We start from the raw sequence: 18,938 nt of genomic DNA on the forward strand, positions 1-18,938 counted from the left end.
CGAAGGCGTTCTCGTCGACCATGGATTTCCTCCCCTGGGGCTTCTATGGTCATCTGATGGGTTTATTATTCTGCGGTGAGTGCATCAATTGAGCATTCTGGCACACTTACCAGTGATGGATTTATCTGCCATTACGGATGGGGCATTGTGCTAGTGATGATGACGATGGGTTTTCCCTTGATCACCTGGTCAGTCGCTCTTCGCAGAGCAACACTTCAACTCTAAATTTGTGGTGAGGCCAAATCATGAAACTTCTTTTTTAAATCCAGATCCAAGTGATCAATTCAACTTTTGGCCGCCATACCATTCTTATTTCTTTTGTCTTAAATTTTTTATTAAAACCATTAAAATAATTAAAACAATTTTATTTTTTAATTTAAAATAATTGAAATAAAAATATCTGTGTTTAGGCCAGATTTATTTTATGTAATAGTGGGTGTACCGGGGAAAATGAAAAAAAAAAAAAAAAAAAAAACCTTTTATAACTAATTATTTAGTAAATCAATCGGGAATGATGAAATTTTTTATTTTTTTTCCATATTCTCTAACTTTTTAATAAAAGTAGCTGTATCCCATATAGATCAAATTTGATATAAAAAACAGTGATAATTAATTGAATATGATTTTATAATACAAAATCTCTTTACCTCTCCTTCCCATCTTAAAAAATCTCTAAATCTATTAAATATATTTATTATATTTTCTATAAACACATTATTAAAATTTATAAAAAGTGATCCATTACACTGCCATCATTTCAAAAAATAAAAAATAAAAATAAATCCCCGACAATGATATTACTCAAAATAGGTATTACATTTAATATTACATCAGGCTTAACTTTAGTGCTAAATATTATTTTCTGAACCCGTCAATCCTACCCCTAAATTACTCAAGCCATGTGCATTCCCACACCTAATTTACTCAATCATGTAATAGCATAAACTCTGTTACATCTGTTTTAATACTCTCTTACATCTCTCATAATTTCAATATAAGGATGACATAAGGTAGGTCTCTTTGTTTTTCGTGGAAAACGGGTAGGTCTCTTTGCTTACATTAGGCATCATTGTTATAATTTTATGAAGAGACTGAATGGGCTACTCATTGGAATAATCTTAGGAAGAGCCTGAATGCGCTACTGAAATCTGACATCGACTCAACTTTTATACGAGCATAATTCATAGTTTATTACAGCAATACTATGTATTTAGTCTTTTTCGATTTCATTGAATCTCCTTCATTAAATCAGAACAAGTTAACCAACAGTCGACGATGCTTTGGCAGCAATCTCCTCGACAAATTCTTGGATATTTTTGTCTGAAGACCCGCCTTCCTGTTGGAATTTAATTCCAACTGCAACAATGAACAGCTGCACAGGAATCTGATTTGCAGTAAATGTTAAAGGTGTTCGGTGCAGCCAAGTCGCCTTTGATATTTTTGCACATAAATATGCATTAAAGTTTCAGCTGATTTCCCCTGCAGACAGCCGACTTGATTTTGATAAAGGCATCACCGCCTTGCTGCAATAAATTCTGAGATAAACATTAGAAGATATTTTGTAATAGTTTATTGTTTTAATCAGATATTTTTCAGCATATAAATACCGCACAGCAGTTCTGTTTTTAAGGTTAGAGAGAAAGATAGAGAGCAGAGGAGAGCACGCAGCAGCGTGAGTATAGTTTTCTGTTAGTGAATATGGAAACGCAGCACACAGCAGTGTTAAGAGTTTAGCAATATAGCGCAGCAGCGCTGGAATGTAATTTCTGTGTTTTGAAGAAAGAATGTGCAGCAGCATGAGCTCACATGAAAGAAGCCCTTTTGCACAGCAGTGCAGGGACTGAAAAGTAAGAGAGAGCAGCAGCGTTAGAAGAAGCAGCAGCAGCAGCTGAAGAATCACACAGAGCAGAGGAAAGCATGCAGCAGCGTGAAGAAGAGGAAGAAGAATAATTTCAGAAGAGTGAAATGCACAGCAGTGCAGAAATTTGAATGTAAAGGCAAGGTCAAAGAAGAAAGCCTCCAGACCTGTTAAAAATGTGTTCCCCCTTTCTACTAAACTAGAAGGCAATCCATTAGACTACAGTCTATTTGAAGTTCCAAAGTTTGATGGAAACTTTGATGTATGGGAAGTAAAGATGAGGGCTTTCCTAATGTTTGAAGGGATTGAAGTCTGGGAGTCAGTGATTGATGACAGCAATATGGATAAAGAATCCATGGAGTATGATGCACAAGCAGCAAAGACTATCTTGGATGGTCTCCCCGATTCAGTGAAGAAGAATCTTGGAAAATATACATCAGCAAAGGATATATGGGAGAGACTGCATGACCTTCATGCAAAGGGAGCACTGACCATGACAATGAGTCAAGAAGAACCCATCATAGGAGCTGAAAATGAAAAGCTTGACCTCATCAAGCTTCAAGTAAAAGAAAGGGATGAAGAGCTTGCCAAGATTAAGAAGGAACTTGATGAAAGCAAGAGGAAGCATCATGAAGAAGTCATGTCTATGACAAATCAGTTGAACAGAGCAAAAAAGCAGGAAGACGCCTTGTCAAGTCAACTTGAACAAAGGCACATAAGAGTGAACAAACTTGTAGAAGAGATTGGACAGTACAAGGCAGAGGTCTCCTCCCTTAAGTCCGAACTACAAGAAGCCAAGAAGCAGGCAAAAGGAGCTGAAAAGAAAATGGAGAGCAGTCAAGCAGAAATCTCCAAAATGAAGTCTGATATTATCTCCCTTAAAATAGTAGCAGCTGAAGCTACTCGTAGCAAGGAAGAAACTGAGGGACAACTAGCAAAGAAAAATAATGAATGTGAAAAGTTAGAAGAAGAGATTGTCCTCCTCAGGAAGAAGGTTGAAGGGATGAACAAGATCATGAAGAGCTCTCAAGCCTTGGATGATATGCTCAGCTATCACAGATCTCCATATGATAAATCAGGACTTGGGTATGTAGGTGAACCCTCAAAGAAGGATGAGGATGCTTTAAGCAAAGGAGATGTGAAGAAGTCAGAAAGAAGGTATGATGCTCCTAGTTCCAGCAAAGGCAAGGAGAAAAATGAAGGCTGCAATAGAAGAAATCCTGCTCCAAGCATAAAACCAGCTACAAGAAGAAATGTAGCTGATGTCAAAGAGGCAAGATGCAATGGTCATCAACAAAGGATCTCAAGGCAGCAAGGCTTCAGAAGTACATCAACGAAACCTCCATCTCCCAGGTACCAAAGTTCATTTCTTGGTTATTGTTATGCTTGTTCAAACTTTGGTCATATGGCAAAAGACTGTAGAGCATTTTATGGAGATAGATGTTGTGGTCCTCGACAATCTCCAAGAAATAATTTTGCAAGAAGAAATCATGAATTTTTATTCATGAACAATGTTGAATGTTTCAAGTGTCATAACATTGGGCATATGGCACGTGACTGTAACTTGACATGGGCCTTTACACAAGCTAAACCCATGCAAAAGAAGAAAGTTACACAAGTATGGAGGAGGAAGAAAACACAGTCCGAAAGTCCCTTGAGCTCTCTAGCTGATCTAAGTTTTTTTTGAGAAGATTCTGCTGAAAGAAGATAAAGCATACACTAAAGGGGAGCTTGTAAATTTTTGTTTGCTGAACTGTATTAACAGTCATTTGTTGATGGAGGATGTATTGCAGCGCAGCAGTTGCAAATGAAACTTTTGTTAATCCCTCTAAAAGGTAATATGCAGCAGTGATGAAATCAGCAATGTTTTTGCTTTGTGTTTATGCAATATGCACAGAAATGCATAAAGAAGAAAAGATGGCAGCGTTGAAATGTAGAGAGAAGCAGCGCAAGAAGAAAAGTATTCAAAGCAAGAAGATCCTCACAGCAGTGGGAAGACAGAACATAAAACAGCAGATTTTTAATGCACACTGAATGAATGAGAATGTGTGTGGCAGCAGAAAGCCAAAGGAATTGCACAGTAGTGCATTGTGTAAAAAAAAAAATGAAGCTGAAGATTGTGTGAAGCAAGGGTGTAAAAAGAAAAGGCAGCACCCCATGTTAATTTTTTTTTTTTTTTTTTGTTGTGTGGAGAATGCAGCGCAAAACAGCGTGATGGCAAGAAGGAGAAGCACAGTAGTGCGAAGAAAATGAAACCAGAACTAAGAGAGAATGAAGAAATGTGTTTTTACACAGCAATGCAAATAAGAAAATGCAGCAGCATGAAAATTTTTGTTGAAGAAATGAAAGGTAGTGGCACAGCAGCAGTGCGAGTGTAATCAATGAAGGGGAGCACACAGTGCGTATTTTTGTTGTTAAATGTGAAAGGAATGCGCAGCAGCGCAAGAGCAATTTGAGAAGTTATTTTATGCACAACAGTGCAGTGATAGAGAGAGTGCTGAAACAGCAGTGCTGAAACAGCAGTTGCTGAGACAGCATAATGAGACAGTGTTGCTGAGACAGCAATGCTGAGACAAAGTTGCTGAAACAGAGTGCTGATAGAGAGTTGCTGAGATAGCAGTGCTAAGACAGCTGTATATGCAGCAGCATAAATGTATTGAAAGTTTTACACACAGCAGTGTAATGTTTTTCAGGAGAAGACAGAGTCTGTAATGAATAGCAGTATAGAGCATATTGCAACCTGAGTGCCATTGTGAAGAACAATGCGAATGAAGATATTTTCACACACAGCAGTGTAAAATATCAGGCAGACACAGTAGTGTCAATTTGGACAGATTGAAGTGCCTCTGAAGTAGGCATGTTGAAATCCCTCTGTTAAGAGGAAGATTCTCTCGCTGTGTTTTGGAGCAACAATGCATTCTACAGGCGTGTTTCAGCAACTGTCTGCCAGATGCTGAAACACGTGTTTCAGCAACAGCCTGTGTGGCTGAAACTGTAATTTTCTGAGATAACAGAAATTGGTTGTGGAACTGAAGCGTTCCTTGGTGAATCCCTCTGTTGAGAGGAAGATGCTTTTCAGCATAGTCTCAGGTAAACCCCTCTATTAAGAGGAAGACAATTTTAATTGGTTGTGGAACTGCATCAGAAGCAGTTGGTGAATTCCTCTATGAGAGGAAGTGTTTGGGTACAATTGAATGCCCAGCAGTTGAAATTAAGGGGGAGTGTTGGAATTTAATTCCAACTGCAACAATGAACAGCTGCACAGGAATCTGATTTGCAGTAAATGTTAAAGGTGTTCGGTGCAGCCAAGTCGCCTTTGATATTTTTGCACATAAATATGCATTAAAGTTTCAGCTGATTTCCCCTGCAGACAGCCGACTTGATTTTGATAAAGGCATCACCGCCTTGCTGCAATAAATTCTGAGATAAACATTAGAAGATATTTTGTAATAGTTTATTGTTTTAATCAGATATTTTTCAGCATATAAATACCGCACAGCAGTTCTGTTTTTAAGGTTAGAGAGAAAGATAGAGAGCAGAGGAGAGCACGCAGCAGCGTGAGTATAGTTTTCTGTTAGTGAATATGGAAACGCAGCACACAGCAGTGTTAAGAGTTTAGCAATATAGCGCAGCAGCGCTGGAATGTAATTTCTGTGTTTTGAAGAAAGAATGTGCAGCAGCATGAGCTCACATGAAAGAAGCCCTTTTGCACAGCAGTGCAGGGACTGAAAAGTAAGAGAGAGCAGCAGCGTTAGAAGAAGCAGCAGCAGCAGCTGAAGAATCACACAGAGCAGAGGAAAGCATGCAGCAGCGTGAAGAAGAGGAAGAAGAATAATTTCAGAAGAGTGAAATGCACAGCAGTGCAGAAATTTGAATGTAATTTGTTTTTTTTATGTTCATCTGTGTGGAACAGAATCGTTCCTTAGTGAATTTCTGAAGTAGATGTTCAGCAATAGAAGTTTTTGAAATTCCCTCTGTATGAGGAAGACAAATCTGTAACAGTTAGTTTATTTTGATAAATACAAGTTAAATTTTTCCTGTTGCTGTTATACTGTCATCGTTGCTGAAACACGACGATCAGCGTTGCTGAAACAGCTCGTAACTCAAAAAATTACCTGACGTCAAAATTACGTTGCTGAAACACCGTTGCTGAAACACCTGTTTCAGCAACTGACAAAATTTCCTGTTGCTGAAACACCGTTGCTGAAACACCTGTTTCAGCAACTGAAAAAAAAAACTGTGTTGCTGAAACACAGTTTCCAGCAAGCGAATTTTTCTGTTTTTCTGTGTAAAAACAGAGTGCGATTTTTTGTCTGTTTGTTATGGGATTTATCAGAAAATTCCAACACTTCCATCATCGCTGCACTCGCTAGTGTCTTCCACCGTAAAGCGTTCATCCTTAGTTCAATGCCGCGCTCACTTTCCATGACCGTCCTGATACCTTTTTCCACTTCGTCCTTCCCAACCAGTCCATCTACTGATCGTTTACTCAATCTCAATCCTGTCTTCCATTTCTCGGCAATGAATAGAGAATCAGTTATCTGATCGCTCCATTGGGGAACCGCTAACATGGGAACTCCCAAGCTGAGCCCTTCTAGCGTCGAATTCCACCCACAGTGTGTCATAAATGCACCCACAGATGCATGAGAAAGGACTTCCAGCTGAGGACACCATGGAACGACGAGTCCTTGTTCGGAGATTTCGTCCTGGAAACCCTCCGGCAAGTTTTCGTCCCTCTGACTCTGCCCTTTTGAACAGGATTGACGAATAACCCATATAAAGGAATACCCACTGGCCTTCAACCCAAGAGCTAACTCATGATTTTGTTCTTTCGAAAGAACCGCAAGGCTTCCAAAAGAAACGTACACAACGCTTGCGGGTTGTTTAGTATTCAGCCAATCCATGCAGTTTACCGTTTCCCACATATGTGGAACGGAGTCTGTGTCTCGTGGACTTAGTCCGTCCAAGAAAGCAGAGGGTATGAGGGGACCAACAGCGCTAATGGGAGCTCCCGTTTTCATTGAATTTATTTCTTCCGATTCCAGTTCGTTAAATGAATTTCCAAGAACCCATGTCGCCTGTGGCAGAGACATAAATTGATCGGCTACGACCCGCAGTACACTCGCGTCGAGACTTGAAGCTGGTTGTAGAATGGATGGCATATCAGAGAGAGTCAGCGGCGGAAGTCCCGGTATTTCTATTCCACCCGTTGCCTTTTGTGTTTCTTCCAACTGGGCAGCTGAAAAGAGGAAGCGCATCAAGTTAGAAATAGAAGTAATGACACCACGATGAAAAAGTATAGATTTCGATGCGATTTTTTTAATATAAAACTTACCCAGTTTTCCATGGACAAAATGGTGATAGATGGAATAAACTGCACAAGATTGCGTCCAGAAAAACGCCGAAGGAATCTTAAATTTCTTCGCAACCTCCGGAACCCATCCAAGAAAAGAGTCATGAACGATGCAAGAAATCTTGGGGCCTCGAGCATTGACACTCTCTATTAGATTTCCCAACGTCACTGCTCCTGTCTTGTCTAGCATCTCCGTTAAAATCACCAAGTCGTTCCTTTCAGAATCCAAAGTTAGTCCGTCTGGGATTGTCTCAAACCGAACTTCCTCGGACTTCTTTGAGGCACCGGGTGTTGCTCCTTTCGCTTTTAACATCCGCTTGTGGTTTGCCTCAGTTATCACAAAGGTGATCCCGACATTTCTAGAGGCCAGACGTTTGGCAAACTGCAGCATTGGATTGATATGGCCTTGCCCTGGAAAGGGCACCACCATAACGTGAAGTTTACTCTGCTCGGCCCCTTCCAAAAACCCCATTCTCCTAAACTCCAACGACTAACAACGAAAAGTTACTACACAAATTACTGCCTTTTCCTGAAGCTCTGGACTCTTCTCAGTAAGCTTGCCTGATGCTCCTCCCCTGGAGCTGATTTATTTCAACGCTTCCTCATTTTAATAATATGTGGTCTCTTTCACAGAAAACAATTAAAAAACAAACAGTGATGCCCCCACACTCTAGGTAGTGAGGTCACGGCTTACTCTATGCGTACTACTGTATGAGACGCACTGAATAAAATTGCGAAATGGTCTACTTCGCTTTCTAACAAATCAATAACCAATTTCTCGTCGAACAAAAAAATCAAACTACGACTATAATGTCTTCCTAACAGTCTTCAAATTCACCTAACAGTCTGTCGAAATAGAGCTACATAATACAAGGAAAGGGAAAACGCTTGCCTACATGCATTGTCGTGTAGTAGCAGAAGTCTGCCCCATTCCCTTAAGGACAAAAATGATGTTGAGTCGATCTTCACGCCGATATCTTGATACGATTCGTTGGACGATAGGTTTCGGGAAAATGCACTATAAAATGCACTAGAGAAGCCGTGACCATAAAATGCACTATAATGATTTGTCTACCGTACAATTGCATAAATTAGTATATTATAGGTATGGCTTTAGACGAAAGCAACGTGTATCAATGAGTCAATCCCGCTCTAATTTACTTCATAGTTTTTGTTTGTTTTTGTAAGGTAAGTATTCTTATTTATAAAGTTAAGTTAACAAAATAGGGGAGAGTTCACACTCATGTGACATTAAAGAAACAAGATTGCATAGCTAGTGTTTTTGGTCGTTTAGTTCAATTATTGAATTTTGAAACGTATAAATTAATCATTGTATTTGAAGAGGGGCTACTTTGTAGATACTTTTTCTTAGTTTAAGTATTCTTAAATTGTTAGAGATAATGGAGAATATCCTAGAATAGTGAGAGTTGGTTCATGAGACTTTAGGTGAACTGAGGTGAAATCATTGCGTGGTTTGGGGGAAAAATAGCATCGATCCCACTGCGATACTTCCGTGTGTTTTTATTTGCCGATCGTCTTGAATCTATAGTGTATAATTACACCAATCGTCGCAAATCCATGGTGCTAAATCATGCCGATTGTGCAAACAAAGGGGGTTGCGTCTTGTCGATGGCTGTCGAGAGAAGGCTACATGAAGGTCGTGTAACATTTGACTAGAGCAAGGCCGTGGTAATCCACCGTGGCAGTGTGGAGGAAGGCTGTGGTAAAGGCCATGGTAACAAATCACTGGAATGTCATGTTGAGAGCACACAGTGTGGTGGAGACTTGCTCGGAGGCCACGTGGAGAGGGCGCGCAGACTGCAAGGGATCATCAACGAGTACTAGAGTCTACTGAAAATACCAGAAATTAGACTCGCGGAGATCAACGATTTCTGTCTTTGACATAGATATGGGGTAGATCTAACATATATATTTTTTCCTCTCAAATTTTTTAAAAAATCATCAATATGAATAATCAAATGATTGAAGTATACTTGAATGAGCATAACAAGCTTGATGGCTCCAATTATGTGAATTGTGAATTCAAGACGGAGACATTGCTAGAAGTGCAGAGTGCTTGGACAATTGCAAATGGGGATGAGCAGAAGCCAACACCTGCATCAACATCACTCCTAGATTGGAAGAAGCAAGAAGGTAAAGAAAGAACGCTGCTGAAGATGTCAGTGAAAGACTGTATCATACCACATATCAGAGAATGTAAATCAGTAAGAGGAATTTGGGGAATATTGAAGGATTTGTATGAGATCAGGAAAACAAATCATCTTCTATTCCTTAAGAGCAAGATCTTATCCCTCAAGATGGAGGATAATTAAACAGTTGCTTCCTTTATAGCGAGGATCAAAGATCTGAAGAACAAATTGGCAGACATTGGTTATACAATTGCAGATACAAATCTAGTACCATTACCATGAATGGTGTGACCGATGACTACCAAATGTTTATCACTCGGATAAATGCGAGAGATACAAATCTAGTACCATTACCATGAATGGTGTGACCGATGACTACCAAATGTTTATCACTCGGATAAATGCGAGAGAGAAGATCCAAAAGTTTGAAGAACTGACAAGAATATTGGTGCAAGAAGAAGAAAGAAGATCGACTTTGAAACCCCAGAGTGTCGATCTTGCGTTGATGGCAAAAAAGAACTTCTTCAAAGGAAAAGGAAATCCGTAATAGCGAAATGGAGGAAACTCACATAAAATACCAAATCAAACTCAAGGTATGCATCCAAATAGAAACAACTCTAAAATTAATTTTTTTTATTGCAGAAAACTTGGTCATATCACTAGGGAGTGCAGGAAGAAGATATATCATGAACAACAGCACAAGTAGAAATGACATGCAGGTCATCTTGCAAATGATAATCATGAGCAGAACTTCAGATTGTTCATGGCAGACTTTGATGAGAATGTTGATGCATACATCTGGTATGTAGATTCGGGAGCATCAACACATATGACATGGAACAAGAAATGTTTTGAAGATTTTAAAGAAATCAACGACGAAGCACAAATCTACCTAGGTGATGATAGAAGTCATCAGATCAAAGGGTGTGGAAATGTTTTTGTCATTTTACCTAATGGTACTGTAAGACAAATTCATAATGTCATGTATGTGCCCAGTGTAACAAAGAACCTGATTTCTGTATCCATGATTATAGATCAAGATCTCAAAGTTGAATTTTTAAAATATAATTGTTATATTAAAGGTATGTTAGATGTCATGAAGACTATTGCTACAAGAATTCGAACAGAAGATATGTACAAATTGGATGTAAGACTCGCACCAATTTGAGCTTTGAAAGCAACGAGTTTGAATACAGAAAAGTTGTGGAATCAGAGATTTGGTCATATCAACTACAATGATTTGTTGTTACTTCAAAAAAAGGAAATGGTAAGAGATCTTCCTATGTTAAAAAAAGTGCATAATGATTGTGATGTTTGTACATTAGGAAAGATGCATAGAGAGGAATTCCCTGTTCGAGTAGAGAAGAAACAAAGAGACATACTTGAATTAGTGCACACAGATCTTGTGGGCCTATGCAAACAAATTCATTAGGAGGTGCACTGTATATTTCACTGTTTATTGATGACTACACAAAATTTTCTTCAGTATATTTTTTGAGTAAGAAAAGTCACACATTTGAATACTTTAACCAATTCAGAAACATGATTGAAAAGCAAACAGGGAAGCATATAAAAATTCTCCACTCCTATCAAGGGGGACAATATAGGAAGGATGAACTTATCAAGTATTGCAAAGACCCTGGGATATTACAGCAATTCACAGTACCCAATACTCCTCAGCAAAATGGAGTAATGGAAAGAAAGAACAGAACATTGGTGGAATGTGCTAGTCCAACATGTTAAAAGGTAAGGATCTTTCTAATGGTTTTTGGGCTGAAGCATTGAATACTGCAGTTTATTTGAAAAATAGGAGTCCTACAAAGAGTCTTGAGTTTAAAACTTCTTATGAAGCATTATATGGATTTAAACATGTAGTAAAGCATTTAAGAGTGTTTGGGTCTAAAGCATTTGCCCATATTCCAACGGAAGACAGAAGACAACTAGATTCAAAAGGCATCAGATGTACCTTTATAGGGTATTGTTCACAATATAAAACTTATAGATTATTTAATCCCTCTACTCACAAGATTTTTGTTAGTAGAGATGTCGTATTCCGTGAGAAACATCATGAAGAATCTGATAAGTGCAACGAGGAATGGGATATTTTGTTCTTGGTGGAAGAAGGAAGTGATGAATTATGTGACAGAAATGAACAACATAAACAACAGCAATAGCATAAGGAAGGAAAAGAATAGAATTCGGATGCAGCAGTCAAGCCATGTCCAGCAAAGGAAACTCAGAATAGGTCAGAAGCTACACCAATGCTCAGAAGATCAGGTAAGCAGACTCAATTTCCTACTAGATACAGGGAAAATGCTTTTATAACTAGTCTGATTAATGTTGTTTAACCTTCTAGTTATAAGGAAGCAAATGAATGTAGTGAATGGAAAACAGCTATGGAACAGGAATATGAATCTATAATCAGGAACAACACTTGGGAGCTGGTTGAAATTCCTAGAGGGAAACAAACCATAGGTTCTAAACGGTTGTATAAACCAAAGATCAATGCAGATGGAACCATAGATAAATTAAAAGCTAGATTCGTAGAAATGGGGTATTCACAAAAAGAGGGCATTGAACATGAAGAAACCTTTGCCCTTGTAGCTAAAATTAATACCATCGGAATGTTGATTTCTTTAGCTACTAAGAAACATTGGATAATTCACCAACTAGATGTAAAGTCTACATTTTTAAATGGAGAATTGAAAGAGGAGGTTTATTTAGAGCAACCTGAGGGGTTTTTCCAGAAAGGGAAAGAACATCTAGTCTGTAGATTAAAGAAAGCTCTTTATGGACTAAAGCAAGCTCCTAGGTCCTAGTATGAAAAGATTGATTCATTTTTTCTGCAACTTGGCTACAACAAAAGTAAAAACAGCCCTGATCTATATACCATGAAAGATGAACAGGGGTGCATAGTGTTGATTTCTTTGTATGTGGATGATTTAATTATTACAGGTGATGTTATTACTCTAATCAAAGAAATCCAGCAACAAATGTCACAGGTGTTCGAAATGAAAGACCTTGGTGAATTAAGATATTGTTTGCGTCTTGAGATCTGGAGAGATTTAGGACAAACTTTTTTGTCCCAAGGTAAGTATGTCAAATGTCTACTAGAAAGATTTAGGATGGATCAGTGTAAGGCTGCAGTAGTACCATTACAACAGAACATTAAACTTCAGAGGGAGGATGGTTATAAAGAGGCAGATGCGACACTTTACAGACAATTGGTTGGGAGATTAATTTACCTAATCACTACTAGACCAGATTTGGCTTATGAATTCAATGTGCTAAGTCAATACATGTCCAATCCACTTGAGAGTCATTGGAATGCAACAAAATGTGTATTCAGGTATCTACAAGGTACTATAGACTATGGTATTATTTATACTGATTCCTCTGATGTTAGATTGACGGGATTTACAGATTTCGACCGGGCTAGAAATTTAGATGACCGCAGATACATAACAGGCTATGCATTCAACATTGGATCTAGGGTGATTACATGGAGCAACAAGAAACAAAAGGCAGTTTCCTTGTCTTCAGTAGAAGCAGAGTATCAAGCTATGTGTGTAGCAACGTATGAGGCAATTTGGTTGTGGAGAATTCTCCAGGATGTCGGGGAAGAATAGAAAGATGCAACAACAATAGATGCGACAATCAGAGTTCAATCAAACTTGCTAATAATTCGGTGTTTCACAAGAACACTAAACACATTGATACACAATTCCACTTTGTCAGGGAGAAAGTACAATAAAAAGAAATCCATCTTTTATATTGTAATACATGTGATAATGTTGCAGACATTTTCACTAAGCCTCTTGGAAAAATTAAGTTTGAAATGTTTAGGGAGATGTTAGGCAGATTTTTGAACCCCTTCTCCATTTAGGGGGAGTGTTAGAGATAATGGAGAATATCCTAGAATAGTGAGAGTTGGTTCACGAGACCTCAGGATAGGAATTAGTTTCCATTTCTTAGGTTATGGTTCTAACTTCCCTAAGTCTATGATTGCTATATAATGTGTGATGTACATGGACAATGTATAGTGTTCTGCAGAGCCAAAATCTTCTAGTTCAGTCTCTCTTTCGTAGAGCTAACTAGTGGCTATTTTTTTATTAATTCAAACATCACTTTTTAACATAAATTAGAGTAAGGAACAAATAAGACATACATGAATGAATGAATAAAGTGTTCTTTGGGGGCCATAAAATACTGCTAATGATGAGACTTAATACTTTAACATTGAAACAAAAATTTTAGAACCATACTTCCAAACAAAAAATGTTTCTACCAAAAGTAGTAAAACAAAATTGATATTGAACATTGAAACAAAAATGTTTCTACCAAAAGTAGTAAAAAAAATATTGTTATCTTGCATTGGAAATCTGCTAACTAAATCTGCTAACTAAAACTGCTAACATATACATATATATAACCTCCCCTCAAATTTTATTTTTACACAATATTACATTTGTACGAATACATATCAATATACTCAAGATAAGCATCACAAATATATATGAATATACTAAATATGAACAAAAATTATATGTGTGGAAACAAACACTCAAGTAGAGATTTTTATCAAACATAATAAACGAACTAATAAATTAAGAAATTATTGATGTTGTAATGTTTTATGTAATAAAGACACAATTACATTACTAATTTTAGGTGATATAATTTTTAACAAAATTATGATATATATTTTTTTAATAATGTGTTTTTGAATGCATAATAATTTAAAGATATTTCAATTAAATTTTATTTGATTTTAGGCAAAATTCATTAGTGACAATCTGACCATGACTTACATAACTAGATTCCAATGTATTGTAAAAAAATTAAAAAATTTACATTTGCATTAATTACCTTATGACATTTCAAAATGAATGAAGTATTTGGCAAAACTCATATTAAAAATGTCATTTAAACAATATAAAACTATAATTTAACTAACATCTATATCAAATACATTGAAAATAAATATGATTAAAATCTCTCTCGGTGAAAAATAGGTATTTCAAGGTGTATTTCAAGAACCAATAGATTAAAAGTTATGTAATCTAAGTACTGTAAAATAATAATTTCGCTAACTACTAAATTTTTCTAATAATTTCTATATTTCTCAAAATGAAATGCATTATTTTTTATTTGATAGTTTTTTTTAATATGATGTAATTTGTTATTTTATATGATGTAATATGTTATTTTTTAGTATATATGACAATTTTATAATTATATCATTCTAGAAATTGAAATTTAATATAAGTTTTAAAATGCAAAACAACTAAAAAAAGATTCAAAGTTACCAAGTAATTAAATACAAAAAAAATAAAAATATAGGGCATTTTAAAATTTTGAGTTAAAAAAAATAATTTCCAAAATATTTAACATGAATTTGGGGAGACACTTAAGCCCATTGCACCTTCTTACTTTTACTTTTAGTTTAAAACCTCTTCATGAAATTAGAAAAAATTCACGAAATCCACCATTTAAAGAAACCTATTTTGTTGGTTTGAAAAATTACTGAAACCATTTGTAGCATCGGCACTTCAAAACATTTTTTTAGTTTTCATGACTTCATTTTATCATGATTTCCCTGTCTAACCAGATTTGTGATATTTGATATTTATTGAAAAGCTAGATCACTTCAAACATTAATTCCTTCACTTTACTTCACAAGAACATAGCCATATATAACATTTTATTTGTTGCTAATATAAATTATATTTAATAGACAGTGAAAATAATATAAATTATATTTAATAGACAGTGAAAACAATATGAATATAATATAATTTAATTAAAAGTAAAATGAAAAATAAACTTTTTGGATGAATGATATGTTATTAATAGATCGTACTCCCTCTTTCAAATTGTGTCAGTGGATCTTAATAATAGATTGACCTCTCTGGCATATTCTATGCAATATATAAGTGAGTTTGTGGTCTCTACGACTATGGTCTCATCGACGAAATAAATTCTATGGTGTCATCGGTTGTACACTGTGATTAATCCATCAACGTTCATTATATTTCTTGCTAATACAAATTATCCCCAATAGAGAGTGAATATAATATGAATATAATACAATTTAATTAAAGTAAAAAGAAAAATAATATTTTTGGATGAATGCTATGTTATTAATAGATCGTACTCCCTCTGTCAAATTGTGTTTGTGGATCTTAATAATAGATTGACCTCTTTGGCATATTCTATGCAATATAAGTGAGTATGTGGTCTCTGTGACTATAGTCTCGTCGGTTGTAGAGTGCGATATAAATTCTATGGTCTCATCGGTTGTACACTATGATTAATCTATCAACGTAAGAACGACAATGACATTATCACTACAAAATAAGACCCCAAACAATTTAACCAATAAGAATGTAGAAAAGTTAGATTTAAAAAAAATAAAAAAATAAATAAATTTAAATTTTCTTAAATGTAAACATTAGATAAGGTCGTTTAATTTTTGGTCAAATTAAATTTAATGTCAACATCAATGCATTTTGAATGTGTTATTACCCTGTTGTGGCAGAGAATAATAAGACTGGATGCAAAATTATAATTTGAAAACCATTTATTAAAATAAGTTATTAATGTTCATTAATCGAGATAAAAACCTAATTTGAAAGTCAAGGTTACTAAAAGCCTAAATAGGAAACTCAAGATAGTAAACTTAAAAAATATTTGCAATAGTCCATAGCTTCAATTTCAAGAGCTTCTTTGTTGTTACTAGGTGTGCAACCAATATGAGGAGGGATGCCTAGGTGAGCTTCCATGCAACTCAGTCTTGTATTTAAGGACTACAAGGAGGGCTACATGTCGTCCAACACTAATATAAAATTCAATTTAGCCTGTCCTTCTCCACTAGGCCCTTGCCCAACAGTAGTTTAAGATGCCAATATATACCTACAATTGACATGTATTGGTTATGCCTACCGCAGGTATGACCTGTGTCAGGTACCTTGTCAATAATGTAATACGCGATCTTAGTGTCATTGAGGAACCTACACTTGCATGTTATCTTGTTCAACCTACTTGATTTCCTCCTAAATGGCCAACCGTTATGCTCCCTATAGTGTTGATTAAAATTGGCAACGCTTGTTTAGGCATATCATCTCTTTTATGCCCCGTGGAATGTAGCACCACATCTCACCGGTGCCCATTCACAAGGCATGATGAGAGTCAAGGGAAGAGAAAAGGGCTAAATAAGACCAAGCGAGAGCACAAGAATAGGAGGAGGGAAGAAGAGAGCCCGAAGAAACTTTGTTTTACAATAGAGATAGGAATGGGAAGGGGTTGTGAGACTGCACAGTTCAAGAAAACAAAGAGTTGTGAGAAGGGACAATAAAAAGGAAAATGAACTAGAAAACCAAAGGAAGCAAAGGGAAATGAAGTTTATTTAGAGTAGATATTTAGCTAGCTAAGGAGAGGTAGAGAAAAAACTAGTAAATTACAAAGCCACAACAGAGGAATGGGAAGACGAAGAAGGATATAACTAGAAAATACCAAACTTATATAAGAACCTAGAAATATCACCTTCTAGAGAAGATGACAAATGAACACCACCCATGAAATGAAGTGCCTTAATGTCAACTTCATAGCACCATTGGTGGATAAAGGACTACAACTAACATGCAAGTTGAAGCCACTAAAACAAATAATTGAAAGCTTCTGCATGTAATGATAGAATATCATAAATTGTGTATCAAAGATAGGGCTAAATGATGGTCTTGAATCTCTAGGAACATGACAGATATATATGCAATTTCCATCTTAGAGAATCAAAATTGTACTAGAACTTGCATTGAATTCTATTAAACCATGTTTCTTGCTCATGAATAACCAATCTAGGAATTAAGGCTCATTAATACTCTTGAGGAGGGTGGATGTATTTCCATGTGTCATCCTATAAATGCTTAGTGGTTTGGTGGCAATACACTTCAACACCTGTCTCCTTATTAGTACTAAGAATGTACCATCCCCGGGAATAATGACCCTCAAGGTTCCAAAGTTAGAAGGTGTCTTGAAGAATCCAAAGAATCAAAAAGAAAATTTAAATTAAGTCTCTAAAAAATTGTCCGTGAAGACCAAGCCATGGGCATGCCCGAGAAAAACCTTACCCTGTGGGCACCAGTGGGTGAGCACCAACATGGCACAGAAGCACGCGTGCATGGAAAAAATAGGTGTTAGAGCACCGACATAGGAAAAGTGATAGGTGTCGAGATCTAATAGTGGGCGCGTCAATCGATTTGATGACCTACAACAACCTGCACCACCAATATGGTCAGACTTTAACATGGATGAGGGGCGTGAAGAGGGACACTTGGTGCCCTATTGTGCTCGCCGTGTAATTTAAAAACTTTCAATCATGAGTTTGTGGGCTATGTGAAGGGCACCATGTGGGCATCCCATTCATTCCAAGCCTCCACATAGACTTTTCTGCCATGTTGATTCTTCCACACATAAACCTCCTACACCGTTAGTCGCTCACATGTGGCATGGCCCATGTCTTGCTGATGTAATCATGACATCAACATGATGTTAGCCCAAATTTTGTGCCCAATGAGGCCGCAACACATGTGAGGAAAAAAAATGTAAAACGGGCTTATTGGCCCATTTTTTCGTTATTATATTTTATTTTTCCTCTATCTCCACTCTCCCACTCGTAAAACTTAACTTACTGATTTTTGCGCAACCCAAGCCCAAGTTCATGACTCTAGGTTGGAAATTCACTCTCTAATTACGAATTCTTGCTAATCTCTCATTCTAGCCAAATTAGGAAGAATTTAATATTTAAAATAAACCATAGGCCCTCCTCACGATGGATTGTCAGACGGAATAAGTCGATCTTGCGGACAAGATAGACCTTCCTAGAATCTAAAGAAGACCTAATGACAAGCAAACCAACCAGACACTATCTTTCTAAATATGCTTTTATAAACAATGGCAAATAAGTGTTTTTAGGGCCTACCTTAGGTCCAATGCAAGTTTGTGGATGCCCTCGCTCCTTCGATCCAAATGAGCTCCTTTGTCGTGAATCTGCAAACACAAACAAGGCAAACAAATTAAATAGCACCTGAAAAGCCAATATCATAAAACATATTTAACATGAAAGTCAAGGAGTCCATGAAACAAATAACATGAGATACTTGTTGAGAAAAATGAGTTTGATTGTATTAATTCAAAAGAAGAACTTTACAACCTGTGCCTTGACGCTGTACAATCTCCTCCCAGGGTCCAGCAAGAAGTCTCCCCTACTTTGACAAGTTTCACTCACTCCCTAATGAAGCTAAAAAGGTATGTGATCTCTCCTCTTAAGCTCAACTAGGAAGTCTTGATTTCACCAGCATTTACCCTCAAAAATGTTCAGCTTCTAACCTCCCCAGCAACCAGCCCAATGCCTGAATTTATAGTGCAATGGAGGGAGGTTACTAGGTCCTCCTTCAAAGGGATAAAGCCCTCCTTCAAAGGGATAGCTCCTCTCATCAAGGGATTAGCTCCTTCTCTTTTGGGATGCATGAACCACCTCAGAGCGAACAATCCACGTCAAAATTCCTTCTAGAATCCT

The 18,938-nt window shown here is 36.8% G+C and overlaps 1 protein-coding gene across 1 annotated transcript; it reads right to left on the reverse strand.

Annotated features, from left to right (window-relative positions):
* Positions 1–805: 805 nt before the first annotated feature.
* LOC149197621 (UDP-glycosyltransferase 74E1-like) lies at positions 806–7,796 on the reverse strand. Its single transcript, XM_089403950.1, has 3 exons — positions 7,194–7,796; positions 6,207–7,097; positions 806–1,332 (listed from the first exon to the last, which is right to left on the reverse strand). The coding sequence occupies exons 1-3, from the start codon at positions 7,681–7,683 to the stop codon at positions 1,259–1,261; spliced, it is 1,455 nt and encodes a 484-aa protein (XP_089260076.1). The 5' UTR covers positions 7,684–7,796; the 3' UTR covers positions 806–1,258.
* Between the last annotated feature and the right edge of the window lie 11,142 nt (positions 7,797–18,938).

This window comes from Pinus tabuliformis, chromosome 2_2, assembly GCF_031772625.1.
Source record: "Pinus tabuliformis cultivar Carrire ecotype Pingquan chromosome 2_2, CPIR1, whole genome shotgun sequence".
Classification (NCBI taxonomy): domain Eukaryota; kingdom Viridiplantae; phylum Streptophyta; class Pinopsida; order Pinales; family Pinaceae; genus Pinus; species Pinus tabuliformis.